This window comes from Ursus maritimus, unplaced genomic scaffold, assembly GCF_017311325.1.
Source record: "Ursus maritimus isolate PB19 unplaced genomic scaffold, ASM1731132v1 scaffold_27, whole genome shotgun sequence".
NCBI lineage: Eukaryota > Metazoa > Chordata > Mammalia > Carnivora > Ursidae > Ursus > Ursus maritimus.
The window spans coordinates 23,312,061-23,337,015 of NW_024425230.1; the positions used below are offsets into that span (position 1 = coordinate 23,312,061).

General features: G+C 47.1%; 1 protein-coding gene across 2 annotated transcripts in view; it reads left to right on the forward strand.

The window, feature by feature from the left end:
* The window catches only part of SH3GL3 (SH3 domain containing GRB2 like 3, endophilin A3), a 128,465-nt gene that overhangs the window by 81,713 nt on the left and 21,797 nt on the right, over positions 1–24,955 (forward strand). The window contains exons 3-8 of one of the 2 annotated variants that reach the window (XM_040642872.1): positions 3,669–3,741; positions 6,182–6,325; positions 10,866–10,999; positions 12,667–12,825; positions 20,718–20,821; positions 21,954–22,063. In XM_040642872.1, coding sequence (XP_040498806.1) covers positions 3,669–3,741; positions 6,182–6,325; positions 10,866–10,999; positions 12,667–12,825; positions 20,718–20,821; positions 21,954–22,063 — 724 coding nt within the window. Of the gene's footprint in view, positions 1–3,668; positions 3,742–6,181; positions 6,326–10,865; positions 11,000–12,666; positions 12,826–20,717; positions 20,822–21,953; positions 22,064–24,955 lie in introns of those variants that run through there. The other variant, XM_040642873.1, reaches the window with a different exon arrangement.

The following is a 24,955-nucleotide window of genomic DNA, read 5'->3' on the forward strand; positions in this document are numbered from 1 at the left end:
TTCTTCAAATTGAGAATCTGTATTCTTTTTAAGTCCTTTTAGAACAATTAAGATAATCATATACTAGTCTCCAGAAAAAACTAAAAAAATTTCCCAGTGTAAAATCATAGAATGCAAGGATTACAAGGAAGTAAACCTTCCCAATTCTGGATGTTTGGAAATTTAAAAATGTGTAAAAATTATTCTTGGCTTAAAGAGGAAATGAAAAGTAGAATCAAAGTTCATTTAGTCAGGAGAGACAGAGTTGTATATATCAGAACCTGTGGTATATGGCTACAGCTTCAGTATACTTCATAGAAAATAAATGCTTGAAGAAAATGAATAAATCATTTAAGCCAAGAAGTTAGGAAAATAACAGCAAATTAAATCATTTTAAGTGGAAGGAAGAAATCAATACAGATAGATGAGAGATCAATAAAATAGGAAACAATAACAACAAAAAGGTAGAATCAATAACTAAAACCAAGAACTATTTTTTCCCCCAAAAAGCCACCTCTACCAAGTGTGACCGAGAGAGAGAAGGGTAAGCACAAATAAATTACTTAAGGAATAAGGTGGATATAGTGGCAGGTGTGGATTCTCTTCTTTTGAGAGGGCATATGGATTCTTTTTAAAAATAATTTTAAAAAATAGAATACTGTGAACAACCATCATAGTAACCAGGGCTGCTCGCAGCTCTCCAGCTGAGGCTGAGGCCTGAAAGAGTCAGTGGCACAGGCTTTGGGGCACTGTAGGGGTAGGGTGCCAACCTTTGAAGGAAATTACAGATTTAATCAGTGGACAAAGATGCCTTCATACCAAGTAGACTTTACAGAAATAATTTTACCTCTGTGCTTTCCCATTTGTTCTAATGGTTTGCAGCAGACATTGCACAGCATTTTGTTACCCTGAGCGTCTCCCCCTGCCCACAATTTCCTTAGTTCTTCTAGGAGGGAGGCTTTGTTTTATTTTTTTGTTTTTAAACAGCATGGATTATTTTTTCAGTGTTCATCTTTAGTGCCCATATTTGCCATCGTGGCTAGTGGGCGTCTCCTCCACTTTGTAAAGGGTGGATTCCCAGTGTCGATTGCCGGGCTGTCCTGAAAGCTGCTCTCGTCTGTGCACACAAGGCCTGTGAGTTTTGGCCACTTGCCTCTTGGCTTTTTTTCCTCCCAAAAGATAGAGAAGGATCTAAAATAGAAAGTACCCCTGACACAGATCTCATTGTCACCCTTCAGAGATGACGCCTAGCCTTCCTGGTGGCTTTTCATGTCTCATGAAGGTTGGATACATGGAAGGGAACACTCTAAGTTGTGTCTTAATTAATATGAAACTTAGGAAAGTTTATAAACCCTAAAACCTAGTTTTTCTTAAGCTTAAACTGAACTGCTGAATCTTATTTATAAATTTAGTAGTTTTGGCGTAAAAAGGGTGATCATTTTCAGTTAATCTTCATGTAGGTTCCCTTACATCGTAGGTTTAACAGATTAAATCCTTAAACATTTATCTCCAGTTACATTAAGCAGATTCTCTTAGACATTTCAAATGTCTAGAATCACAAACGTGATGCATGGAATTGCTCTAATGTCACGTCAAATTTAAAATATGGCTTTCCTAAGTACTTACATTTCTTGAAACTCTAGTAAAACATAAACATTTAGGTGATCCTATTCTCTTAAACATTTCAATGATCTTCATAAACAGTCAAACGTACTGAAGAGAGTTCAGAGCTTACAAAACTTGTTACAAGGCCAGATGCACATACGCGCACGCACCTTGCACACAGCGGGCACGTGTGCACCAGTAATGCAAGTGTGTTCATTTCTTCATCATTTACATACTGCCTTTGTGTTTTTAAACCTTCCTGGGGCCCTGGATTTAGGCATTCAGCTAAGGGAACAAATACAGTTTCAGGCTGGTTGAGCTAGCTTGGTTGAAAGCTTCTGACCCTGACCAGATTGTCGTCGTTTCAATTACAAAAATGAATTTCTTGTATTACAAAGCACTCTACAACTTGCTTTCTTTCCCTGACAGTGCTCTATGGGCATCTTTCCAGTACGTGTGGCACTTCCTTGTATTTTCTGTCCGATGAGTAAAGAGTATTCCTTTATTTGGATGTTGCACAATGTATCCAATCGCTTACTGCCTATCATTCAAGTTGGTTTCGGTTTTTTATACGACATAACATGGTCTAACATCCTTTTACGTCATTGCACTTTGCTGGTGTGTTTCCAGGTGATAACTTTTTGGAAGTCCAAGAGTGGCATGAATATGCCCATTAGTAGGTCCTTTACCTTGGTCTCCAGAGTTGTATCTGTTTTGCTCTTTGTGTGTCAAAGGGCCCATTCCTCCACACCTGTATAATACCTAATATTGGGTCAAATCAGTTAAAAAAATTTTTTTGGTCACTCTGGTGAGTGAAAAGTATCTCCTTTTTAATTTACAATTTTTCTGACTATTTTGTCAAGTGCTTGAACTTATACTTTCCCCCGTTTGTGGATTGCCAGTTTATGTTCTTGTCCCTTCTAGTTGGGTTGAGTTTTGTTTTTGTTTTTGTCCTTTAAATGGGAGTTCTGTGTATTATGAATTCTAAGCGCATGTCCCTTGTACAGTTTTCTTTCTCTTTCATTTTGCCAATATTGTCAAACTTCGTGTACTGTCTTTTCACTTACACGACATTTGGATTTGGGGTCATGCTTAGAAGATTCTTCCATCCACATATTTCAAAATACACTCCTGTATAATTTAGTACCTTTACACTTTGTTCTTAGGTCTATATTTGTAATCTGGTATGTAGCGTGAGGCATGAACCTAACTTTATTATTAATTTGCCAAGTTGTAACAAAAAAAAGAAAAAAATTAAAATTGAGATGAGATTTGAATTAATTGTCCATGTTAATTTGGGGGAGGATTTACATCTTTGTACAATTAAATTTTCCCATTCAGGAATATGGTTTTTGAAATAGTGTACATTTCTCATTATATTTATTCCTTATCGTTGCGTATTTTTAAATTGCTCTTATGAATGAGATCTCCTTTTCCCTTGCATTTTCTTTCAGGTTATTGATGGTATAAAATAAAGCTATTGTAATGTGCATATTTAACTTAATTGTATATTCTCACATTTGGTGTCTGGTTAACCAGCAGCCAGTGTCCAGGAATAGTTTTGTGGAAGGGAAGATTCAGTCTTCACGTGGCAGATGGAACACGTGGGTGTTTATGTTAGTGATATGCTAGTGAGAATGATTCTTTCGTTCTTGATTTACTGTGGTAGTTTCTATCGTAAATCATTATCAGGGCGTCCTTATGTGAGTTAGACATCAAGTTCACTCAGCAGATAAGGAAAGTCTGGCTCAGACAAGCCCTGTGTTGGCTTGAGAGACCTTCAAGTATATCCAGTCATCTAGTGGGGCTTAATGACTTGGCCGAGTTTTCTAAATATTACGTGAACACTCACTTTAATGTTAAAAAGAAAAAGAAATGAATGTTCTCCGTCATCATGGGGAGAGAGAGTTGTCCCAAAATCAAAGTGAGAAATGAATTGCTTCTGCCCCAAAATGCTGATGTTCATTTAGGTTAAACTCACCCTAATAATGTGTTTAATGTATTAAATTAATGCATATTACTGCTCTGTTTTTCTGTGAATTCAATGTCACTTACCAACATTTTTATGTGTTTTTCTTTTAAAGAAAATAGATATTACCAATAAAGCTGTTGCAGAAATTCTCTCGAAAGCCACAGAATATCTTCAGCCAAATCCAGGTAAAGTTAGAAAATGTCTTGAAATATTCTCTTGTTCATTCACTGTCACAGATCAATAGCCCATGTTTACTTGACATATGGCTGACATAGTTTAGAAACAATGTCTTTTGCATCCAAATAATAAAATTCAGTTTTTTTTAAAGTCAAGCCAGTGACCGGAGGTAGTTTCAGTGAATCCTCGCTGATGAGAAACAGAGCAGACACTTCTGTGAACCACAGTGACATCATTCGGATGGAGGCTTGGTCTCAGCCGCCAGGCACCGCTAAGCCATGAGGCACCACTAAGCACAGGCATCTCTTAGGAGACGCTTCAGAGAGCCACTAAACGTTTTGTATATGTTTTCTTCCTGAGGCATCTCTTCTTTTAGAAAAAAAAAATTCTGTCATCCTGCTCTAAGTGTCTATTCCCTTGAAATTGCTTCCACAGAAGGATTTTAATTCCGAGGTCGGGAAGCAATACCACCTTGATGAGTTTTTCCTGGGTTGTGAAGTGCAGAAACCGACAGGGGGCAGGGCATCCAAGCCTCGAATTCTGTGCATTCCCAAAACTGCCTTTCTTTTTTCGGAATTAATTATTTGCACGTAGTGCCTGTGATTCCCTTGGCTATGAGAATCAGCACAGACCAACCCTCCGAAAATCGAGACGGGAAAAATGTAAAAACATAAATTTTATAAAAATCATGTCCAGGGAGGTTGGTGGGTGTAGAAGTCTTTAGAATTGTACAGATGATTAGAATTTTAGGAACTATGATAACTACATGTCTTGTCTGGCCTCAGTGACTGAGGTGAGCCACGTAAGTTCCTTTTCCTGATAATCAGTCAGCACGTACTAGCAAGCGCTTACTCTTGGCGAGGGGTTTTCCTGGATCCTGAGATGCTGCGAAGTTGGACCAAGATCCCATCCTCAAAGAACTGACATTGGAAGGGTGTAGGAATGGGGTGGGCCAACAGTGGAAGTGTCCACTTGGACAGAGGCCTCTGGTTATTTCCAGTTTAATGGCTATCAGTCACTGGGGGGAGTGTGTGTGTGTGTGTGTGTGTGTGTGTGTGTGTGTGGTTTGTAGGAGAGTGAAGCCTTCGTGTGCAGGGCAGGATTCGGAAAGGCTGGCACTTGGGAGTGTCGAGAGCAGGATAAGCATTACCTGAGAGACTGGGAAATGCAGAATCTTGGGCTCATCCCAAATGGCCTGAATCAGACTTCACGTTTTAACAGGATCCTTGGGTGATTTGATGCGCATTACAGTTTGAGAGGCCCTGCTAGAGTACGTTAAACAAACATGTAATTATTAAAGTCAAAGAAAATAGAAGTTGATCCCATTTCTTCCTAAAGTCATCTCAAACACCACAAGCTAGTATGTGATTCACTCTCTGGCCTGTACAATAAAATCCCAAATCCTTAGCTTGGGATTCAGTGCATAGTCCCATTTTCCCATAGATACCTCCTGATTTGTCCTGTTTTAATTTCTGCTTAGGTCAAGCCAGCCTGGTTTTTATCTTTTGGCCCTAGACCATAAGTATTCCCTCTTCCACGCTTTATTGACACAATTTCTGCCTTTTTAGGGGCATCTTTCCATTTTTATTTAGCAATATCGCTAAGGTTTCCTTTTCTTGACATCACCCCAAACTTTATCTGCAAAGTACATCTTGTATATTCTGCCTTACCGTAGTAACTAGACTCTGAGCTCCTTCAGGGCAGACCCTGGCCTGGTCTCTCTGGAGCCCCAGTACCTGGCATGGGCTGCCCCACAGAGCCGGGATTAGTAAACACTTCTTGCGTGAGTCTGAGCCTGGCCGCCATCATTTCCCTAAGGGGGGTGCACCTGACTGCACCTGAGGGACCATCCCCACACAAACTCATGGTCCCTGCGCTGAAGAGGAGGGGGGAATCCTTGTCCTCCTGTTGGTTCTGCTTCCCAAGCAGGAATGAGCAGCAGCCCTTCTTCATGACACGGATATAATCAGGCCGAATCCATCCTTGGGGCGCAGGGAGGGTGTTCGTGGCCGCTGGTGGTTTGAAATGTCCACCTCAGCAGTTCTGTTCTTAGTGATCGATTGGGCCCCAGGAAGGATCGCCTGCCCAGGTGTCCGCGCCTGACTCGGGGCGTGGGCGACGGCAGGCCTGTGGCATCTCGCCCTGCACGGGGCGCGGGTGGGGGAGCCCAGGTCCTGTTTGCAGTCCACGGCGTGGGCACCCTTCCTGTTTTCCTCCTGGCTGTGCAGTAGTGTGCTCAGCACCCTGCCCCCCACACCCCGCCCCTGCCTCGGTAAAAGAATCTGGGAAATCATGTGAGAGATGGAATCGGTCACACCTGGCCCTGGCCCCGGGCCTCCCGCAAGGTGTCTGCCAGGTGGCCTTTGTTTCGCCGTCCTGTGTTCAATGCCACGGACCTGTGGCTCCGCTTTGCCATTTGAAGGAATTACAAATGACAATGTTTTTAAGCATACAGAGCTAAGCTAGGAATGCTGAACACTGTGTCGAAGATTCGAGGACAGGTGAAAACCACCGGCTACCCGCAGACGGAAGGCTTGCTGGGCGACTGTATGCTGAAGTACGGGAAGGAGCTGGGCGAGGGCTCCACGTTCGGTGAGTGCGCACAGCGCCTGGGACGTGGGCAGCACCTCCTCTGCCCCACGTAGATGGGGCACCCTGCCTTCTCTCTCTCTTTTTTTTTTTAAGATCTATTTATTTACTTAGAGAGTGGGAGGGGGCAGAGGGAGAAAGAGAGAGAGAGTCCTCAAGCAGACTCCCTGCTGAGTGTGGAGCCCAACACAGGCTCAATCCCAAGACCCTGAGACCATGATCTGAGTCGAAACCTAGAGTCGGATACTCAACCAACGGAGCCACCCAGGCACCCCTCAATACCCTCATTTTAACAACCTTATTATTATTTTTATGTCACCCAAGTCATACATGTTCATCGCAGGAAGTTTAGAAGATACAAGAAAGTAAATGCCAGCGTCACCTGCAATCACACATGCAGTGATAGAACCTTTGTTTATTCTCGTCTGTATGCACACGCACCCTTCCAGAATCAAAGTGGCGTTGGGGTCTGTCTACCCTTAGACCCTTTTGTAACCTGTTTATTCCCATTGACTATATCCGGATCCGTGTCATAAAATAATTAATCTTCTATGATATTGTTTCTAAATGCCGCATAATAATCCATGTGTGATGTCATAGCTCGTTCAGTCGATCCCAATTACTGGATACTTAGATTTTTTCTTTCTTTTTTTTTTAAGTTTATTTATTTACTCGTCAGAGAGAGAGTGCAAGCATAAGCAGGGGGAGCGGCAGGCAGAGAGAGAAGCAGACTCCCCTGCTGAGCAGGGAGCCCGATGTGGAACTCGATCCCAGGACCCTGGGATAATGACCTGAGCTGAAGGCAGACGCTTAACTGACTGAGCCAGCCAGGCGTCCCAGATTTTTTTTCTTTATGCAAAAAAATTTTACATAGCACTTATAACAACTGTTTTCATAGGTGAATCTTTGGGGATATCCAAGATGATGTTCTTAGATGAAATCCTGAGTTGTGAAATTGCTGGGTTGAGAGTATGCCTGTTTTTGCAGATTTTTGAAGCAGATTCCCAAAGGACCCTCCAAAGGTGATGCCAGTTGGACACTCTTGCCAGGAGTGCATGAGAACACTTTCCCAGCACAATTGCTAACTGCGGGAATTATTTTTTTAGTTAAGTTTTAAATAACTGATAATTTGATGCATAGTATATAAAATTGATCTCTTAGTGCTGTTTTAACCTTACCTTTTGGATTATGCGGAAGGTAGAGTTCCTTCCTCTTTGTTGTTATTTTTGTCAATTGTGTATCTGTATCCTTTGCCTATTTTTTCATTAAGGTGTTCATTCTTTTCCCCCTTCCTGGTTCATGAGCTCTTTCAATGGTCAGGGTATTTGCTTTTTGTCTGCCTTATATGTTAATGAAGTTACACCCCAGGTGGGCATCTGCCTCCTGACCTTGTGGATGGAGACCTCTGTAATGGAGAGAGATTCTTACTTTTTAGGTAGCGGTACTCATACGTCTTCCTTTATGGCTTATGGCTTTGTTATTGTGTTCAGAAAAACTTCCGCTCCCCCCCCAGTTGTATAAATGTGTATTTATACTTTCATTTTGAAACATGTTTCTTTTCTTACATTTAAATTTCCAGGCTCCTGAGTTTAATGGGCAGATACTGTGCAATAGGGTTCTAATTTTGTTTTCTCACAAATAAATAGGTAATTGTTCTAATACTTCATTGAAAAGTTCAACCTTTCCCCTCTGATTTAAGAGAAACTTTGTTACAGACTAAATTTTTATATTCTAAGTTTGTTTCTGGCCTTTCTTGTTTGTTTTCTTGATTTGCACCCTATTTTGATCCAGTGTTGTATTTTAAGTATTATAACTTTAAAGTATATTGTAATATACGTTAAAATTTCCCCTTGTTATCTCATTGCAGACATTTCACGGATATACTCACCTTTTTTTTTTCCAGATGAAACCTCGAGTCATTTTAAGTCTCATTTACTAAAAACAAAAAGCCTATTAAATTTGGATTGAGATTTCTTTAAATTAATAAACTGGATGTGAGTTGAATGTAACCTATTTAGTCTTCTAGGAGAATTTGGCACTTTTGCTATTCATGTGGGGGTAACAAGGCAGGGTATAGAAATTGAGAATTCAGATACTTGGCTATAGTAATTGATATGGGAAATTGGGGGGGGGGGAATCTCCTGAAAATTAAAAAAAAAAAAAAAATCCCAGGGACGCCTGGGTGGCTTTTTGGTTAAGGTCATGATCCCAGGGTCCTGGGTTCGAGCCCCGAGCAGGGAGCCTGCTTCTTCCTCTCCCCACCACTCGTGCTCTCTCGCTCTCTCTCTCAAATAAACAAATAAAATCTTTAAAAAAATCCTGAATGCTACAGCATTCATTAGTCACAGGGGGTAACAATATCCTTCAGAGCAGTAGAATGTGAATTTTATTTTATTCCATGCGTGAATGCAGACAGGATGGCCTGTTCCTTGTTCTGAAGGCAGACCTGTTGTCTGAAGGCAGACCTGTTGAGGGGCCAGGTGAGGGTGCGGGGGAGGCCCTCGCAGCCAAGGCCAGTCCTGCAGTGCACCTGCCACGTGACTGGGCAGGGGGGTTGGATGGGCAGACGATGTGATGGCTTCCCAGATCCCTAGTGACGTAAGGGAACTTGTGTTAAGGAAGAGAGACAATGTCAGGAGGGCGTCAGGAATGGATAGGTTACTTGCTGTTCTGAGGAACAGGCCCCTTTTGGGGCCACATGGTAGAACTTTCCTGAGGTGCAGAAGCCTCAGTGGCTGGAGGCTGAGCCCCACGTCCGTGTGGAATCTGTAGCACTAAGCCTGAGCAAGGGGAAGGTACTGGTGGCAGAGGGTCCAGAAACAGTAGCTTCTGTTTCTGATCAGTTGGGCAGGAAAGCGTCCCCAGGCTGGGAAAGGATGTCTCTTCTTCATCTTGGCACGATTTAGAACCTGACTCTGGAGAGTGAGTTAAGGACATGTAGGAGGAATGAAGCTACCAGTGGGTCAAAATGGAGTCCTGGCCAGCCATTGTTTAGAATAAGAGTTGCCACTTCTGTTTTGCAAGGTCCTGTACCATGCACTCTCTAGTTCGTATAAAAATAAAAGGTGAAGTGAGTCTTCATTGCTATCGCTGTTTTGCAGGGGAATAAACTGCATGGCTGGACTAGTCGGTGCAACAACTTGGAGGTCAGAATTTACTAGAAATGCAAATTCTTGGGCTGGCCCTTAAGGTCTTTTCCTAGCCTACAAGTTGAGAGACCCCAAGCTCTACATGTTTTTGAGGTCAATTTGGAAAACTCCGATACAGGAAAAATAGTTTGGTCTGGTGCGTCATATTCCAGAGATGCCTTCTAGAGAAACTGCAGTGCTCATTCTGCTCAGCCACCAGGACTCCGGCTTGCAAATTCCTGTGGGTTAGCTGGCACCGAGATACCAGGGCATAATCCAGCAAAAGCTGCCGATCACTGCCCAGGCCCAAGCATGGCTGGCCCGGGCCTCATTGCAAGAGCAAACCTTGCCCTCCTGCTGAGAGGCTGGCCCATGTGACCCTGTCAGCCTTTCTTTGACATCAGCAAGGGTCGGAGCCTTAGAACCATCTAAAGGATATGGGGAGTGACCTCAAGATCTAGTAGCTAGAAGCTGACAGGAGGTTTTGTTCATTTATTTCTATTGTAACCTTTATTGGTTGATACTTAGCCCTGATGAATGAATCCTTTTATGGTTTACAAAGGGGGATTTTGTTCTCGGACTTCTAAGGAACCCTAGGTGCCAGTTCACAAAACTAGAGATTTCCCTGCTCTCTGAAAGTAGAGCATTCCTACGAGGCCTTTTGTAAACCAGAATGGTGTAAAGCAAAGAAGAAATTACTGTTAATTTATGTGGAAAAATTTGGGGGTGTTACCAGACCCCAAAAATAACCTTAGGCTTCTCTCCTTAGTGTATGCACACGTCTTGCTAGCGCATGCACAGAATAAGTCGAGATAACGCACAGATGCTCACAGGCACAGTTCAGAGCCGTGGCTGCTGGATGCCGGGGCGCTGTGTGCTCTCACGACTTGGGGTACATGCTGCCTCTCTAATGACTTAATGTAAAACAAAGGCTGAATGTTATTCTCACTTTTACCTTTTTTTTTTTTTTTTTTTTTTTTTGGTAAAAGCAAAAATCCTCTTTGGATTTTTTTCAGTTAGCAAAAACAAATACTAATGTAGGTCTTTTGTAAAAGTGGTGGGGTGCCCTGTGAACTTTCGAAAAGCAGGGGGAATGCCTCTACCAGTTTTTAAAGAGGAGCTTTATCCCCATCTAGTGGCCAAAGTGGGAAATGCTTCTGTCTCTCTGAGCCTCCTACGTTTATTTTATATAGTGGAGAGACTACAGGAGATACAGAGGAAAATGCAGACCATAAGGAGACTTTCTTTCTCTCTTTCTTCTTTTTTTTTCTTCTGAGTCAGGATTCAACAGTCCCAGGGTGAGGACTTTTTTTTCATGGTCATCCACAAACTTTTGGGAAGGAATTAAATAAATACCACCATTATCCTCGAGTACTCTGCTGAAGAACCTTTTTCATGTGCTTTTTCTGTTCAAGGCAATGCACTGATAGAAGTTGGGGAATCCATGAAGCTAATGGCTGAGGTGAAAGACTCTCTGGATATTAACGTAAAGCAAACTTTTATTGATCCACTCCAGTTACTCCAAGACAAAGATCTAAAAGAGATTGGGGTGAGTCTTCCAGGCTCTAAATCTACCTGTTGCTATAAAATGATGTCCGTATTTAAAATCATTAGAATGCCTCCGTAGGGATTCAGGGAAAGCATCATCTTATTGGGGGTGTAGAAGAATAATCCATATTTACCTGGCTCACTGGGAAAGAGACCCGGAACCTCTTAGCCCTTTCTTCTGAAGCCAGCTGGACGCCAAGACGAAAGATGCGTATTTCCACAGCCATTTCTCGCGTAACAAAATGACTCCATAACTTCACAGCAGTAGTAGTCTACTTTCCAGAAGCCGTTCCCAGTCTCCACCGTGCTGTGTTTCAGACGCCGGGAGTGGAGAAGCTGCTCATTGAAGACCAGCTGACTTATACCTGTAAAGGGTCTATGGATTCCACACATTTCTTGGCCCATAAGCAGCCAGGTTGGCCGTCCCGTCCCGTTTTACAGCCACACACGGAGGCCCAGAGGAAATACCAGATTTGCCCAGAGTCACAGAACATATAGGAAAGATGCTTCTGGCTTTTTATCCATTCTGGGATGGTCTGGATTTGTGTAGACATTCAATAGCAAATACCTGTTTTCCAAGAATTACAGGTGTCAACTCTTCTAAGCCTCTCCCTTGCCCCATACCGCTGAGCTGTCTACAGTGTTTCTGACATGGGATCCCTCTGCTTGAACACAGACTATGATGGGAATTTACTACCACACAAGCAGCCCATTCCATGAGTGGATAGGTCGAATATTTACAATTGTTACATTTTGTTAAAGAGGTCCTATTTTTTTTTTAAAGAAATCTCACCTTTCAGAGGTTGTAAATGTGTGTCCCCTGTGTGTTCGTATTCACTGAGGGCATTTGTTGAACTTGTTCTGTAATTGTTGGGGAGCTTTATGGGATATGCATAAGTATTCTAGGGGCTACTAGAAATTTCCTTTTTATAATCCACCTCTTAGTGAGGACTTAGTAGTGCCAAAGGAAATGTGCTTATTTTTGGTGTAGTTTATTTAGTTGGAAATTATCTGGATATTAATAGAGCTGAAATGAGGGAAATTCCTCACTTTGGAAAATGGAATTTGAGGCTGATACTGTGCCCTTATGTTCCATATAGATAGTCATTCATTCTGCCATCCACCCATCCATCCACCCACCCACCCAACCATCCTTCCATCCATCCATCCATCCACCCATCCATCCATCCATCCATCCACCCATCCATCCACCCATCTGCCCATCCACATCCGCCCATCCATCCACCCATCCATCCACCCACCCACCCAACCATCCTTCCATCCATCCATCCATCCATCCACCCAACCATCCTTCCTTCCATCCATCCATCCATCCATCCATCAATCCATCCATCCATCCACTCATCCATCCACCCATCCATCCACTAATCCGCCCATCCATTCACCCACCCACCTTCCCAGCCATCCAACCATCTGCCCATCCACCCATCCATCCACCCATCCATCAACCCACAAATAGTCCTTGAGGATCTGCAGTAAAGGTGGCCTCTAGTGGTTGCTGGCAACACACAGACATGTAAGATGTGTCCCTGCCCCTAGAATGTAGGTGGACAAAAAGCAATGTCTATTTTCATGGAAACAACAAAGGTTTCTTTGCCCTGTGTTTCGAGTGTACAGTTCTCTGAAAGACTCCTTTGTCTTGTTTAGCACCACCTGAAAAAGCTGGAAGGCCGCCGCCTGGATTATGATTATAAAAAGAAGCGAGTAGGTAAGATACCAGATGAAGAAGTCAGACAAGCGGTAGAAAAATTTGAAGAGTCAAAGGAGTTGGCTGAAAGAAGCATGTTTAATTTTTTAGAAAATGATGTAAGTATTTAAACCAAAACATTGAATATATGACTAGGACCAACATGTGGAGAAGCTCTGCAGCCTTAGTTTACAAAAGGTTCTAGAATTTTCTGTAGCCATTATCTGTCTTCTGCCTCAGAAATAGCTTCAGACATTTGGCAAGTCCCAGCTCAAACCTCAGATCTCGAGAAGTCCTGTTCATCCCAGGATTGCTCCCGAGGTGTGCTCCAGGTGGCCCCGGGGGGGGGGGGGGTCCTTTGAGGAAGTAGATAGCAGACCAGCCTTTGTATTTGCGGCCCTAGCGTGGTGGTTTTGCAGGAGAAGGGAAAGCCCATATCATGTGGTAATTTGCGGTTTCGCTGAGATTGAGAGAAGCCTCTGTGAGCAGATGTTTGAGGAGGAGCAGCTGTCTGATGCCTTGTCATCATGAACGTTCAGGATATCAAAGCATGACCTCCATTGTTCAGCTGTACCGTGGTGTGCTTGTGAGCTCGGGGGTCGTGAAGGGCTGACACAGATCCCTCAGAAATGCAGAATATTCTATCATACTGTGATTCCCGCCAGCTTTTGTTTTATTTGTCCAAGGGAAGCTAGATTCAACGTACCTAAGAGGCACGGTCACCCCCTGCTGGGCCTCGTGAAGGCTGAAGTCTTGCCTCCTTTGCCTCGGTGATGAGGCCGTTGGCGTTTGTTGCTGCCTGATTGGCAGAGCCTTCTGCCAGCTGCTTATCTCCGGTGTCCCTGCCCTAAACCTGGCCTTGGCAATGCCGTGTGCCGTTCTGGCCCAGCCTTAGCTTTGATCCTTATTTGTTGAACTTTCAAACCTGTGGAGACAAGTTGGAGGATTTATTTATCTGCAAAACCGTGTTCTACTTCCAGTAGTTCATTAAAAGGTATATCGAGGTCTTGCATTCTCGAGTCAAGTCAAACAAAATGTCCTGGGCAGCTGTTATTTGCCATAGTGACGTGGGGGGGAATTATGTTCAGTGTTGACAAGACAGTGGTCCCGGAGAAAATCCCCACGTCCACGAAACCTGCGTGCTGGAAAGTATATTATCTTCGTCTTTTAATCGTTTATCAGGTTTTTTACATCTTATGGGAAGTGGGAAGAGAGGTAACCATTGGCTCTGTTTTTCTTGTTTATTTCCCCTTAAAAATATCCATTTTCTCTTGAAATTGTCAGCAGTTTTTTTTTTTTTAAAGATTTCATTTATTTATTTGACGCAGAGAGAGAGAGAGACAGTGAGAGAGGGAACAACAGCAGGGAGAGTGGGGAGAGGGAGAAGCAGGCTTCCCGCTGAGCAGGGAGCCTGATGCGGGGCTCGATCCCAGGACCCTGAGATCATGACCTGAGCCGAAGGCAGACGCTTAACGACTGAGCCACCCTGGCGCCCCGATCGGCAGTTTTGGCTTTGTTTCCTCTCAGATGGCCGTATTTGATTCTGTGAGGTATTCAGCACCTGGTTTGGGAGTGTGACGCGTCGGACACGTCTGACCCTTACAGGCCGTGACAAACGTCGCCCTTCGTCCCGTGCCCGTCAGCGGTGGATTTAAGCTCCGGAGCTGAGTCTCGTGTGTCGGACGTGCTGCCTGCCCCGCGTGCTGCTTGGTTCGTGAGGCACGATGAGGGGCTCTGGCAGAGCCTCCATCAGGGGCCTGTTTCAGTTGCTTTGGCTTTGCGAGCTCTCCCGAGAGACCTGCTTTCCCTTCAGGATCAGGCCCAAGTCAGGGAAGATCCCTTCCGTGTGGACGCTGACTCACTGGTCCCTTCGCTGACAGTGACCGTATTCCCTGCTTCCCACTGGAAGCCGCTGCTTCCCGCCCCGCCCTGGCAGGAGTAGGAGCTAGTTCTTAACTCCAGGCCTGCAGGGGCCCTGCAGCGTGTCCCCGAGGTTTCCTGGGGTGGACGGCACCCCCGTTCACCTCTGGGGAGCCTGGGCTGCTCCCTCAGTGCAGGGCGGGGTCCACGCCGCCACCGACAGGAGGCACTGGCTCGTGGCAGGGATGGCCTTATTGCTTCTGCCCTGTCCTCTGACAAGAGCCCCTGGAAACCAGCCACGGAGGTGAGAGGAGACCGAAATCAGAAGGCGGCTAAGGACGCACCAGCCGCCTTGGAACTAGGCTCCTTCCCTTTCTCTGCCCTTGACTACACCTGCCGTCTTTAGCTGCGGGGCTCACCCCGGTGCTCGGCCTGCTGGTTCTTGCGGAAGTGGTGATAGCGGTGCTGAAGAGGTTGGTGGTGATGACGCTGATGACGGTGACGTTTGCTGAGTGACTCATGGTGGGACCTGAGGGGCTGCTGGGGGTGGCCTCTCTAGCCTGGCACGCCTGCTTTCACCATTTCCCCTTCCTGGGCTTATAGTGAGGACACTCACAAGATGCTGTGTAAGTTCCAGAAGGCTGCCTTCCTTCTGTTCTTGGGGCAACAGCAGTCAGACCCAGAAGAGCCCTGTCCTGACCTTTTCCGTGTCTGTGTGTCTGGGCTGTACCCAGGTGGTCTGGCAGTCCTGTTGTTGAGGCACGGTCTGGAAAATCTTCTGCAGTTCAGGCCTCGGACAGGCCGATGCGGAGGTGGTTGGTGTTTGGGGACCAACAGCAGGTGACGTGGTGGGGAAGACGAAGGACCAGGGCGTGGGGGGAGGAGCATTCACGGAGCTCGCAGCCCTGCCCTTGCCCTTCTCTACCCCCAGGCGCTCTGCAGCCCACTGAACCCTGACTTCCTGCTCGATCTGGGTCACCAGCTCATGCCCAGCCTTTGCCACTCGGCCTCTTCTCTCTGTGTCTGCTGCCTTTCTTGGTGAGGAGGTCAGGAGGAGGAGCGATGCTTCAGGACGGCCCGGTTTTCTTCCAGGAACCGATCCTGCCACTAACGACGGCTGGGGTCTTAATTCCCATAAACACAGGGGGTCTGCAGGCCCCGCCTCTGTCCAGGTGATTGGAGTGCTTCCCCCTGGCCTGGCCCCTGCTGGAGCCCAGGTGCACACCTGCTCCTCGGGGGTGTGGTGGCAGACAGCGGGGGGCCGGGTCTTCCTCCAGACACGGGTGGGAGATGCTGGTACCATTGTGGGCTAGAGGTTTGGGGGTATCCGTCAGAGCGGGTCACCCCTTCGAGTTCTGACTAATTGAGGAATTGATACAGAAGCCAGATTGGAACCAAGAGGCAGCCCTTTTCACTGATGAGAACACCCAGTAATGATACCATAGAGGCCTCCGGGGCAGCGGTGCCGGGAGGGATGGCATGGACCTACGCATGTCCAGCTAGGACTTCTGCTCCTTCTGTCCTCAGTTGACGAAAGCCGCCCTGACTCAGCCATCCAGATACACTCTGAGACACGGGGCTGTGCAAAGCTGGCTTTGGGGCAGAATGACCCATCTGCTAATTAAGGAACATTCCCTGGTCTCCTCCCCAGCAGGAGTGAAGAGGGGCTGGAGGAAATAGATAAGCAGACTGACGTGAATGAAGGAGGGGAGGTGGCGTGTGCGTGACCTGGTGCCTCCCGCCCTTCTGTGCCTGGCACTGACGGTTCAAACCCCAGAGTCTCACTCTCCAGGGAAGGGGTGGTGTCTTGTCCAGCACTCATATCCTGTAGCCGTGCCTAAGACACAAGCAGAGCTTCACCAGATACGCCAGGCTTGAGGAGAGCCCCGACTGGAACGCATAGACTTGTTTTTTCCGGGATCTCCTAATGCAGATTATGTAACCCTTGCCTAGGATTTTCTGGCCAATGGGCCATTTGTCGGGGTTTCCAGAGGGTGGTTGCTCACCTGTCCTCACATCTGAGTTCTCCCAACTGAGAAGCAGATGGGGACAGCCAAACAAGGGACGCATACCAGCCCCTTGCCCGGAGGATAGGACTTTCTGGAAATCCGGATGGGCAGTTTGGGCCTGGCCCCACGATGGGACTCCAGCTACCTACCCCAGGACTGAAGTCTAGACCTTGGAACCACAGGGGGAGTGAGGCAGGCAGAGCAGAAAGGTGGGTCGTCGCTTGGTGAACCCACGTTCTTAAAGAGTACAGACCTCAGAGCCAGGCTCCAGTTATTGCCCGTTCAGTGCGGGGTGCAGACACCCTGATTGTCTGGCCTCCCCAGTCGGACTGAGCACCCCTGCACCTGTGGTGTGGAAAGAAGGAAGGGGTGGTGTGAGGGACCCAAATCGGTCACTCCGACATTCCCAAGGAAACTGGCGTCTACTTTCCAGTCTGAGTTTGGCGGAGCTGCGAGTGGGAGAACCCACGAGAAGTGTCCTTTGGCCCCACGCTGGGTTCTCGGTTGTCTTGTCAGTCAGGGCTGGATTGGAGACCTCGGGCATCTCTTCACCTCTTGCTCGTGAAGTTAGCTGCATTATTCCGTGCACAGAGGCAAGCCGGGAGGTGTTTTGGTCCACGAGCTTTCCCGGGAGCCCCGAGGGGCAGGCCTGAGGCTGAGCCCTTCTGCTGCACCAGGCTGGGACTGGCGGGGCTCCCCCTCAGAGCTGGGCGCCTGTGCCCGCCACAATTCGCTCTGAGGTAGGGGTGCGGGAAGTTGAGCAGGTTGGTTGCCCACCTTCACCATTTCTTGGGAATGGTGTATCCCCCGCAGGCCTGTTAACACTCCCCTGTCTCTGCAGAGTTTATTCCTCACCCCTTGACGTCATGGAGTGTAGGTCTTTGACGTTGGCAGGAGCCAGAGAGAGCACCTGGAAGATCCCCATTCCAGGCCCGGGAGGTCCGACCCCTGCAGTTTTCTGTAGCTCTCTTGGTGCACATCTCCTGCCTGGGGATGCACCCTCCATCCGTGGGCTCCCGCAACAGTGGGGTTACCGGGGTGCAGATTCCTGGTTCTTTCCGTTGGTCTGGAGTGGCAGTTTCCAAAATGCATTCCACGGCCTGGTGTAGGTGTACTAATAACGTCTCTATGGTCAAATGAGTTTGGCAGACCCTCGCGCGGACAAAACCAGGCAGGTTTTCTTGATCACAAGACGTTTCAGTCTTTCTATGATAATGTGAAAACTTGATCTCTAATAGATTCCTGAGACAGGTTGCGCCGGGGAGCTTCTCAGACTCGTTTGACTGCAGAAATTTCAAGGGACTGGTGACACGTGGCACAACGTACATCTTCACACCTCTTGCTTTGCCTCAGCCTCCCCTGATGCACCTCCTTCTTTGACTCTGACCCTCCCGCCTTCCTCTTCGAGGACCCTGTGGTGACGCTGGGCCACCCAGACAATCCAGGTCATCCTCTAGTTCAAGACTGTTAATCACACCCGCAGAGTCTCCTTCGCCGTGGACAGTAACATAGTCACAGATTTGGGGAGATGGGCTTGGGAGTCTCTGGGGGCCATATTTCCGTCCACCACAAACTCCTCTGGTTCCGCGACCCCCACCCCGGGTAGCGTCCTTGTCCTCGCCCCGCCGTGTGCCAGCACCGCGGCCTGTCCCTGGCCCCTCCCTCCTTCTCCTGCAGCTTACTGGCAAGTCTCAGTTTCTTGCTTCAGGCGCCTGGCCAGGTGTGACCCATTGTGACAGCGAGTGTCCTTCACTCTGAGCCGGGAGCTCTGTGTATGTGGTGTGACCCCTTCCACAGTGCGTGGTCACGCTTCACTCCCAGGGTGGCGCCAGCAAAGGCGCAGTGCCGGTCGCAGCCGGGAGTGCAGTTCCACCTGTCTTCTCATCCTCATCCCAGGTGACCTTCCCTGGGTCAGCAGGAGGATTTGCCAGATTGAGCGGTGTGGCCAGTGGAAGAAACGCTTCACCTTCTGGACAGGTACTCGCAAGGCCTGGCTTTATCGCTACCTTGGTTCGGCCTGTCCAGGTGTCGAATTCTCACTGTGGCTGGGAAGCAGAGACCGCCCGCACGCACCTTGCTGCTTGTGGCCCGGGGACAGCGGGAGGCCTCCGGTTTCCGGCACAGGGAGGCTCATCAGCCCCTTGTGGCACCACGTGGCTTCCCTGCCAGCAAGACGCTTTGCAGTGTTGTACCGCCTCTCCAGTAGTTGCATTGAGCACCTACTGTATGCAGGCACTGGGCAGCACTGCTGTTGTCTTCCAAGGGGCCTTGGGATTCCTTTCCTTCCCAAAGTCAGCCATCGAAGGAATAGTGACGAATGCATCTAGAGTACATAACTTGGTTTAGCTAACCAGACAGGAGAGCTGGTGATCTTTCCCTCTCCCCCATCCTCCCCCCATATGTTTCCAGGAATATCCATTTTTCCACTGCTCCTTTGAAAAGAGAAATGTCAAACATATTTCAAAGTGGGTATTAAAATAGAAGTTAACTTGACGCAAGGCAGTGAAGTGTGGCACAGATTGGACCCGGCACGCCGCTCCCCTGCACTGGGGAGGACATTTCCTGCTGCGGGAGGTTCTGCTATGGTCGAGTGGGGCCACGGCACCAGACTTGTTTAAAAGTGAAAGCCAGGGGCGCCTGGGTGGCACAGCGGTTAAGCGCCTGCCTTCGGCTCAGGGCGTGATCCCGGCGATCTGGGATCGAGCCCCACATCAGGCTCCTCTGCTATGAGCCTGCTTCTTTCTCTCCCACTCCCCCTGCTTGTGTTCCCTCTCTCGCTGGCTGTCTCTATCTCTGTCGAATAAATAAATAAAATCTTTAAAAAAAAAAAAAAAGTGAAAGCCAGAGAGGTGAGACTTAAGAAATCCTTAGAATTTCGTAGGGGCCAGCCTGTCTTTGTTTTGGTTATTAGGTTTTGGGAAATTTAAGGCTAGGCCTGGTGCTCTTCCAGCCGCCAGCGTGGCAAAGTGAGTGAAACACAGCGGGATTTCCTTGTTCGGACGCAGGTCACAGCGGGGCACCGGTGGGATGCTGTGGGCGTCTCAAGTGCGTGCCGGACCCGTGTTTCAACCGGTATGCGTGCGTAAGGGAGTGACCGTGTGGGCTGCCAACGCAGGGTCTGAGCAACAAAGGGAAGCAGCTTGGGTCTTTGAAGGGGAGCGAAGCCATGGTTGGTTTTACGGGGCGCATGCATGTGGGTGAATAAGCAGGGCTGACTCTGTCCCCAGGCTGCTTGGCACGTGGGCATGAGGCGTAGGCTCTGCCGAACCTTTGGAAGAGGGGGATTGATTTTGGTTTGTGTCCTTCTCCGGATCTGGAGGTCACGGCGCTCTTGAGGGGTCCTTATCACCTCAGCCCACAGGTGCTGCCTCTGAGGCCTGCCAGCGTCAGCGACACGAACCCCGCTTTTCTGGAGCGGTTGCTCGGACACATGGGGGAAGTGGGGAGGCTCCGACGGGAGACGTCTCTTCCTCAATCCATGCATCCCCCGGTCGCCCAGGCTTTCTTATGTGATAGAGCTTTTCTGCTTGAGTTCTTCCGTCCACTGGGATTTGGTCACTCGTTTCGTGAATGTCTTGATTCAAGGGAACGAGAAATGCCCGAGGCTGTAGAGTTCATCCCTTCCGGCTGTTTCAGGGCTATGATTTTGTGCAGGCGGCAACGAGGCACGGAGGGAGCTGGCAAGTGCCCGGTGCCCACGCTGCCCCTGGTTTCCTTTCTTAAGTGAGAACGGCTGAATTCACTTAGCTTCCTGATGGGACTTAGCGACAAGATGCCCGTAGAGACATTCTCCTAAGGAAGAGGTTCATTACTCAATGTTGGCTTCCCACGTCATTTATCTCTGTGTTCAGATCTGTGAACTTTAGAGCATAAAAATCTCCTGAGAGTGTCATCTAATTGGAAAAAAAAACCCCAGCTTTTATTGAGTTAAATCAAATTTTAATTGCAAATAAATTTGAACATGGTTTTCCAGAACATACAGCTTTCTACCACGACCCGCGTGATGATGACGCAGTGTAAGGACTTGAAATGGACCAGAGCCGAGGAAGACGCAGGGCTTCCCTGCGAAGCCGGGTCTGGTTGCTGCCCCCCCCCCCCGAATATTACACAGGCCTTGGGATAATTTTCCACTTTCGCTGCAGGTAGAGCAAGTCAGCCAGTTGGCCGTGTTTATAGAGGCTGCTTTAGAGTACCACAAACAGTCCACGGAGATCCTGCAGGAGCTACAGAGCAAGCTGCAGATGCGGTAGGAGCCTTCACGTGCCCTGCCGGCCCCGGGGATGCCGAGTAAACTCCATCCGATCAGCCTCTCCATCTGTCTGTCCCTCCGTCTGCCTGTCCCTCCGACTGCCCCTTCCCCCTGCGGCTTTCTGTTTTGAATTTTCTTAGCTGGCTTTCACGGGTGGGCGTGGGACAGCCCTGAAGGTAATGAGTACGCGGCTCTGGCCGATGGGACAGAGCTGGGAAAACAACCTGGCAGCTTTTCTCCTTTTTTGTTTCACGAAAGCCCTTTGCCGTGACATGTATTCAGGGCAACCAGACACTGTCCCAGGTGCATTGCTGATTTAAGAGCTTAAGCTTGGGGTGGCGATGGCAGATACCTCCTTGCCAACATGTAGGGGTGTGGAGAAGCGTGAGATGATACTTAGAAAGTATGTAAATATCTGGGGAAAAGATGCGTTTCTATTTCGCCAGTACAGATAGCAGGCCAAGTTCGTAATACTGACTCAGAGACGTCCTGGAAGAGTCAAAATTCTTCTGAATGATCAAGACAAGGTGGCCGTTTCCCTTAGGCTTGAATGATGACATAGTCTCTGTTCCTTTGAACATTAGTAATATCACAGGTAGCAGGCACAGTAACCCTATTAATATAACGGGTGAAGAAAACTACCCCATTCTTGACGAGGTTTGGTAATAGAATATTGTTCTACCTGGGATGATGGTCACGAGTACATATGAAGGGGTGTTTGCTTAAATCAGCGGCAGAATTCCCGGGTGTGGCCGGTCTCTGAAGCACCCACTTCTGTGGGCGGGGCGCGCAGCGCTCACAGGACCACGTTTGTACTTCTCTCTCCATGAGCAGAAGGGGAGAAGAGGCAGCTAGTGCTGCTGGGTGCCCAGCATAACCCTGGCACTGGACAGGTGCCTCGGAGACTCTGTGAGAGACCCACACTTTCGAACATATAGCTGGAAAACTACGCCGCGGATATTGCACCTATCACTTTGAGCTACTCACGAGTCAATATGTAAAAATGACCCCCTTCACCACCACCACCTCTCCCGCAAGTTCATAGGTTCCCCAAGGTAGTGCAGACGTTCGTTGGAAGGCGTGGCTTTCTCCATCCAATGTCTGACTGATCTTAACATGCGTGTTTCAGAATATCAGCTGCATCCAGTGTCCCCAGACGAGAGTATAAGCCACGGCCCATCAAAAGGAGTCCTAGTGAGCTCAACGGGGTGTCCAGCACCTCGTCAGCAAAGACAACAGGTAAGATGACCGTTCCGTGTGGCATAAGTGTGCCCTGTAGGGAGGCGGGGCCACAAGCGTCTGCTTACTGTTGCATTCGCGTAAGACCCTGAATTTTTTTTTTTTTTTTTTTCTGATTGGTGAATCCCACCCGCCTTTCCTCTCAGTAATGCCCCTTTTCCTGCTTCCTCGGTTTGGATACTTAGGTCAAATTTCAAAAACTGGCACCAGGAAGAATTCTACCACTTACTGCCTTCTGATATGTTAAAACCTTGGCCAGCGCACCAGGGCCACATGGTCCTCTGTATTTACGTTTTTAACTCTTTCAAAATATTTCACTAGTTTTTTAAAAAAAAGTTTGAACGAGCATTTGTGGAGCACCTGCTGGATGCTAGGCACTGTCTTAAGTGCCACATTATTTTTTACTGGACGCATGACACAGATACGTTCTTGGATGAAATGATCCGACGGAGGAAAACAACATTCACATGGTATAAGTCACGCTGTAGATTTTCGTGGTCACTAGCTCCCTCCCCGTCCCTTCCCTGGATGTAGCCACTGTTAACAATTTGGTATGAACCCTCCCTGTCTACACACGCTATAGACACACAGTTTTAGATTATTTTCTGTTTTTCAGGTACAGGATCATACCGGGTGTATTGTTTTGCAGCTTGCTTTCTCTTGGAGTGATTTCCATGTCATGCATAGAGATCTGTCTCTATCCCCCTATTTTTTCATGGCTTCATAGCTCTCCATTATATATACCATTTCCCTGTTAACGGATACTAAGGTTGTTTCCAGTTATTTGCTAAAAGTAATACACTGTGTCTGCCTCCACGTGCTGACGGGCAAGTCTTCCTTGGAAGTGAAATTGCTAAGTTAGAGTGAATGCAAATGTTAAATGATAGTAGCTACTGCCACATGCCCTTCCCAAACAGGCACACTACTCTTGATGTAGTAATGCCTGTTTCCCCATACCCGGGTCATCTGACTTCCATATTTGCCAAGCAATCATGGGTAAAAAAGAGTATTCAATCTTAATTTGCCTTTCTGTGATAACTAGTGAAGTTGAGCTCCCCCCACCCCATAGTTTAGTTTGCCATTTGTATTTTCTTAGGTCCGAATTGTCTGTCTGTGTAATCTATTCATTTTTCCTTTAGGTTGTTTACTTTGCCTTATTGATTCATAAACGTTCTTTACATATGGGGACATTAATAGGTTTTTCCCCCTAGTCTATTATTGTGGGTTTTTTTAAAGTTTTATTTATTTAAGTGATCTCTACACCCAAAGCGAGGCTTAAACTCATGACCCCGAGATCAGGAGTCCAGTGCTCGTCTAACCGAGCCGGCCAGGGGCCCCTATTGTTGTGACTTTAGAGTTCTTTATGTATTCTAAGTACAAGTCCTTTGACGAATATGTGGCTTGCAAATATTTTCTTTTACCCTGTAGCTTCTTTTTATTCTCCTAACAGGGGTTTTGACAGATCAAAAGTTTTTAATTGTGGTGAAGTCCAGTTTCTCATTTCTTCCCTCTAAGGTCATACTTTTGTTGTGAAGTCTGAGCTTTCTCTGACTAGCCCTGAACAAGTTATCCTGTGCTTTCTCCCCAGAGTTGTACACGTTTACATTTCAGTCTGCGATCCACTCTGAGTTAATTTTTGTATGAGACTCAAGTCCAAGTTCACTCATTTGCCCATGGATTTCAGACTACCCCTCCGTAACACACCTGCCCATGGGATTTTCTTCCAACACTATTGCTATCTTTTGAGATTTTTTTTTCAATTAAAAAATAAAAATGATGGGACCAATATGTTTATATAGTTCTAGAAAGAAAATGGGTGCTACCAGGCCTTTAATGAAAAGCAGCTGTCTTCCTTTCTACCCTCTCCCCGTCTTCATTTCCTGCTCTCAGAAGAACCCACTTTCAACTCTTTGTTTGGTATTTAGCTCCATTGTTCTAAATCATATGCTTTTATTGCTAGTTCTTGATTTTTTGGTTTGGGATAAGATCTGTGGTTTCCTGATATGGCAGATGAAGACTGTGCTCCCTGTCCTCAGCCTCCCATGTACTTTCCCTCCCCACCTCGTCCTTCCAAGTTACTCATAATCACTGTTCTCATTGTGGCGCCATTACTTTGACCATGCGGCACTCCCCACCCCATGCTGTTGTGTTAAATGTTGTTGCCTCTACTTCTTGGTGAAGACATGGGCAACCCCGTGACCTATCTGGCTCCTCTTGGGTGATGTAAGTCCTCCGTTCACTTGAGTGTATGGATGCAGGCTTAGGCAGCACTCAGAATGCTTCCTCGTGTAATCGTCAAAGCGGGTCTTGATTTGAAGCTGGGCTCCCCCTCCTGAAGCTCTGGCCTATTGTAGGGTGAAGATTGGTGTCAACAAAAGGGTTGTAGTTGGCTTCGCCTCTCTTTCTCCATCTACCACTTCTGTTCTCAAAGCTCCAGGGAACATATTTCAAGCTCTCTTGTGGGTCTTTTTAGAAGTCTCCCTTGACTTGATGTGAAATAGGCGGGACATAAACACACCCCCCTCCTTCAGGCTCTCCAGCAAGTTCTCTAAAAACCTTTTCTGATCTCCATCTCCTGACCTATCTATAGCATAGATAAGGTTGGGGTTAAGAGTCGTAAAAACTGGTTTCCCATCTCTTCTGATTTGGTTTGTGTGTTTGCAAGTTCAACATGGTGGTCTTCTGCACGTCCATTTTTTTTTTTTTTAATAGTTCTGGAGCCTCAGCCATAACTTCCATTTTTGTATCCTATATCAATTATTTACAATGTTATGAGCATTAAAGTAATACTCATGGCCATATCTCACGTGCACTATCGTTACATTTTCATTGTCATTCGACTTTTTATTGTTGGTTACTCTAGCTTCATCCTAAGTCTTGAAGTTGGGTGGT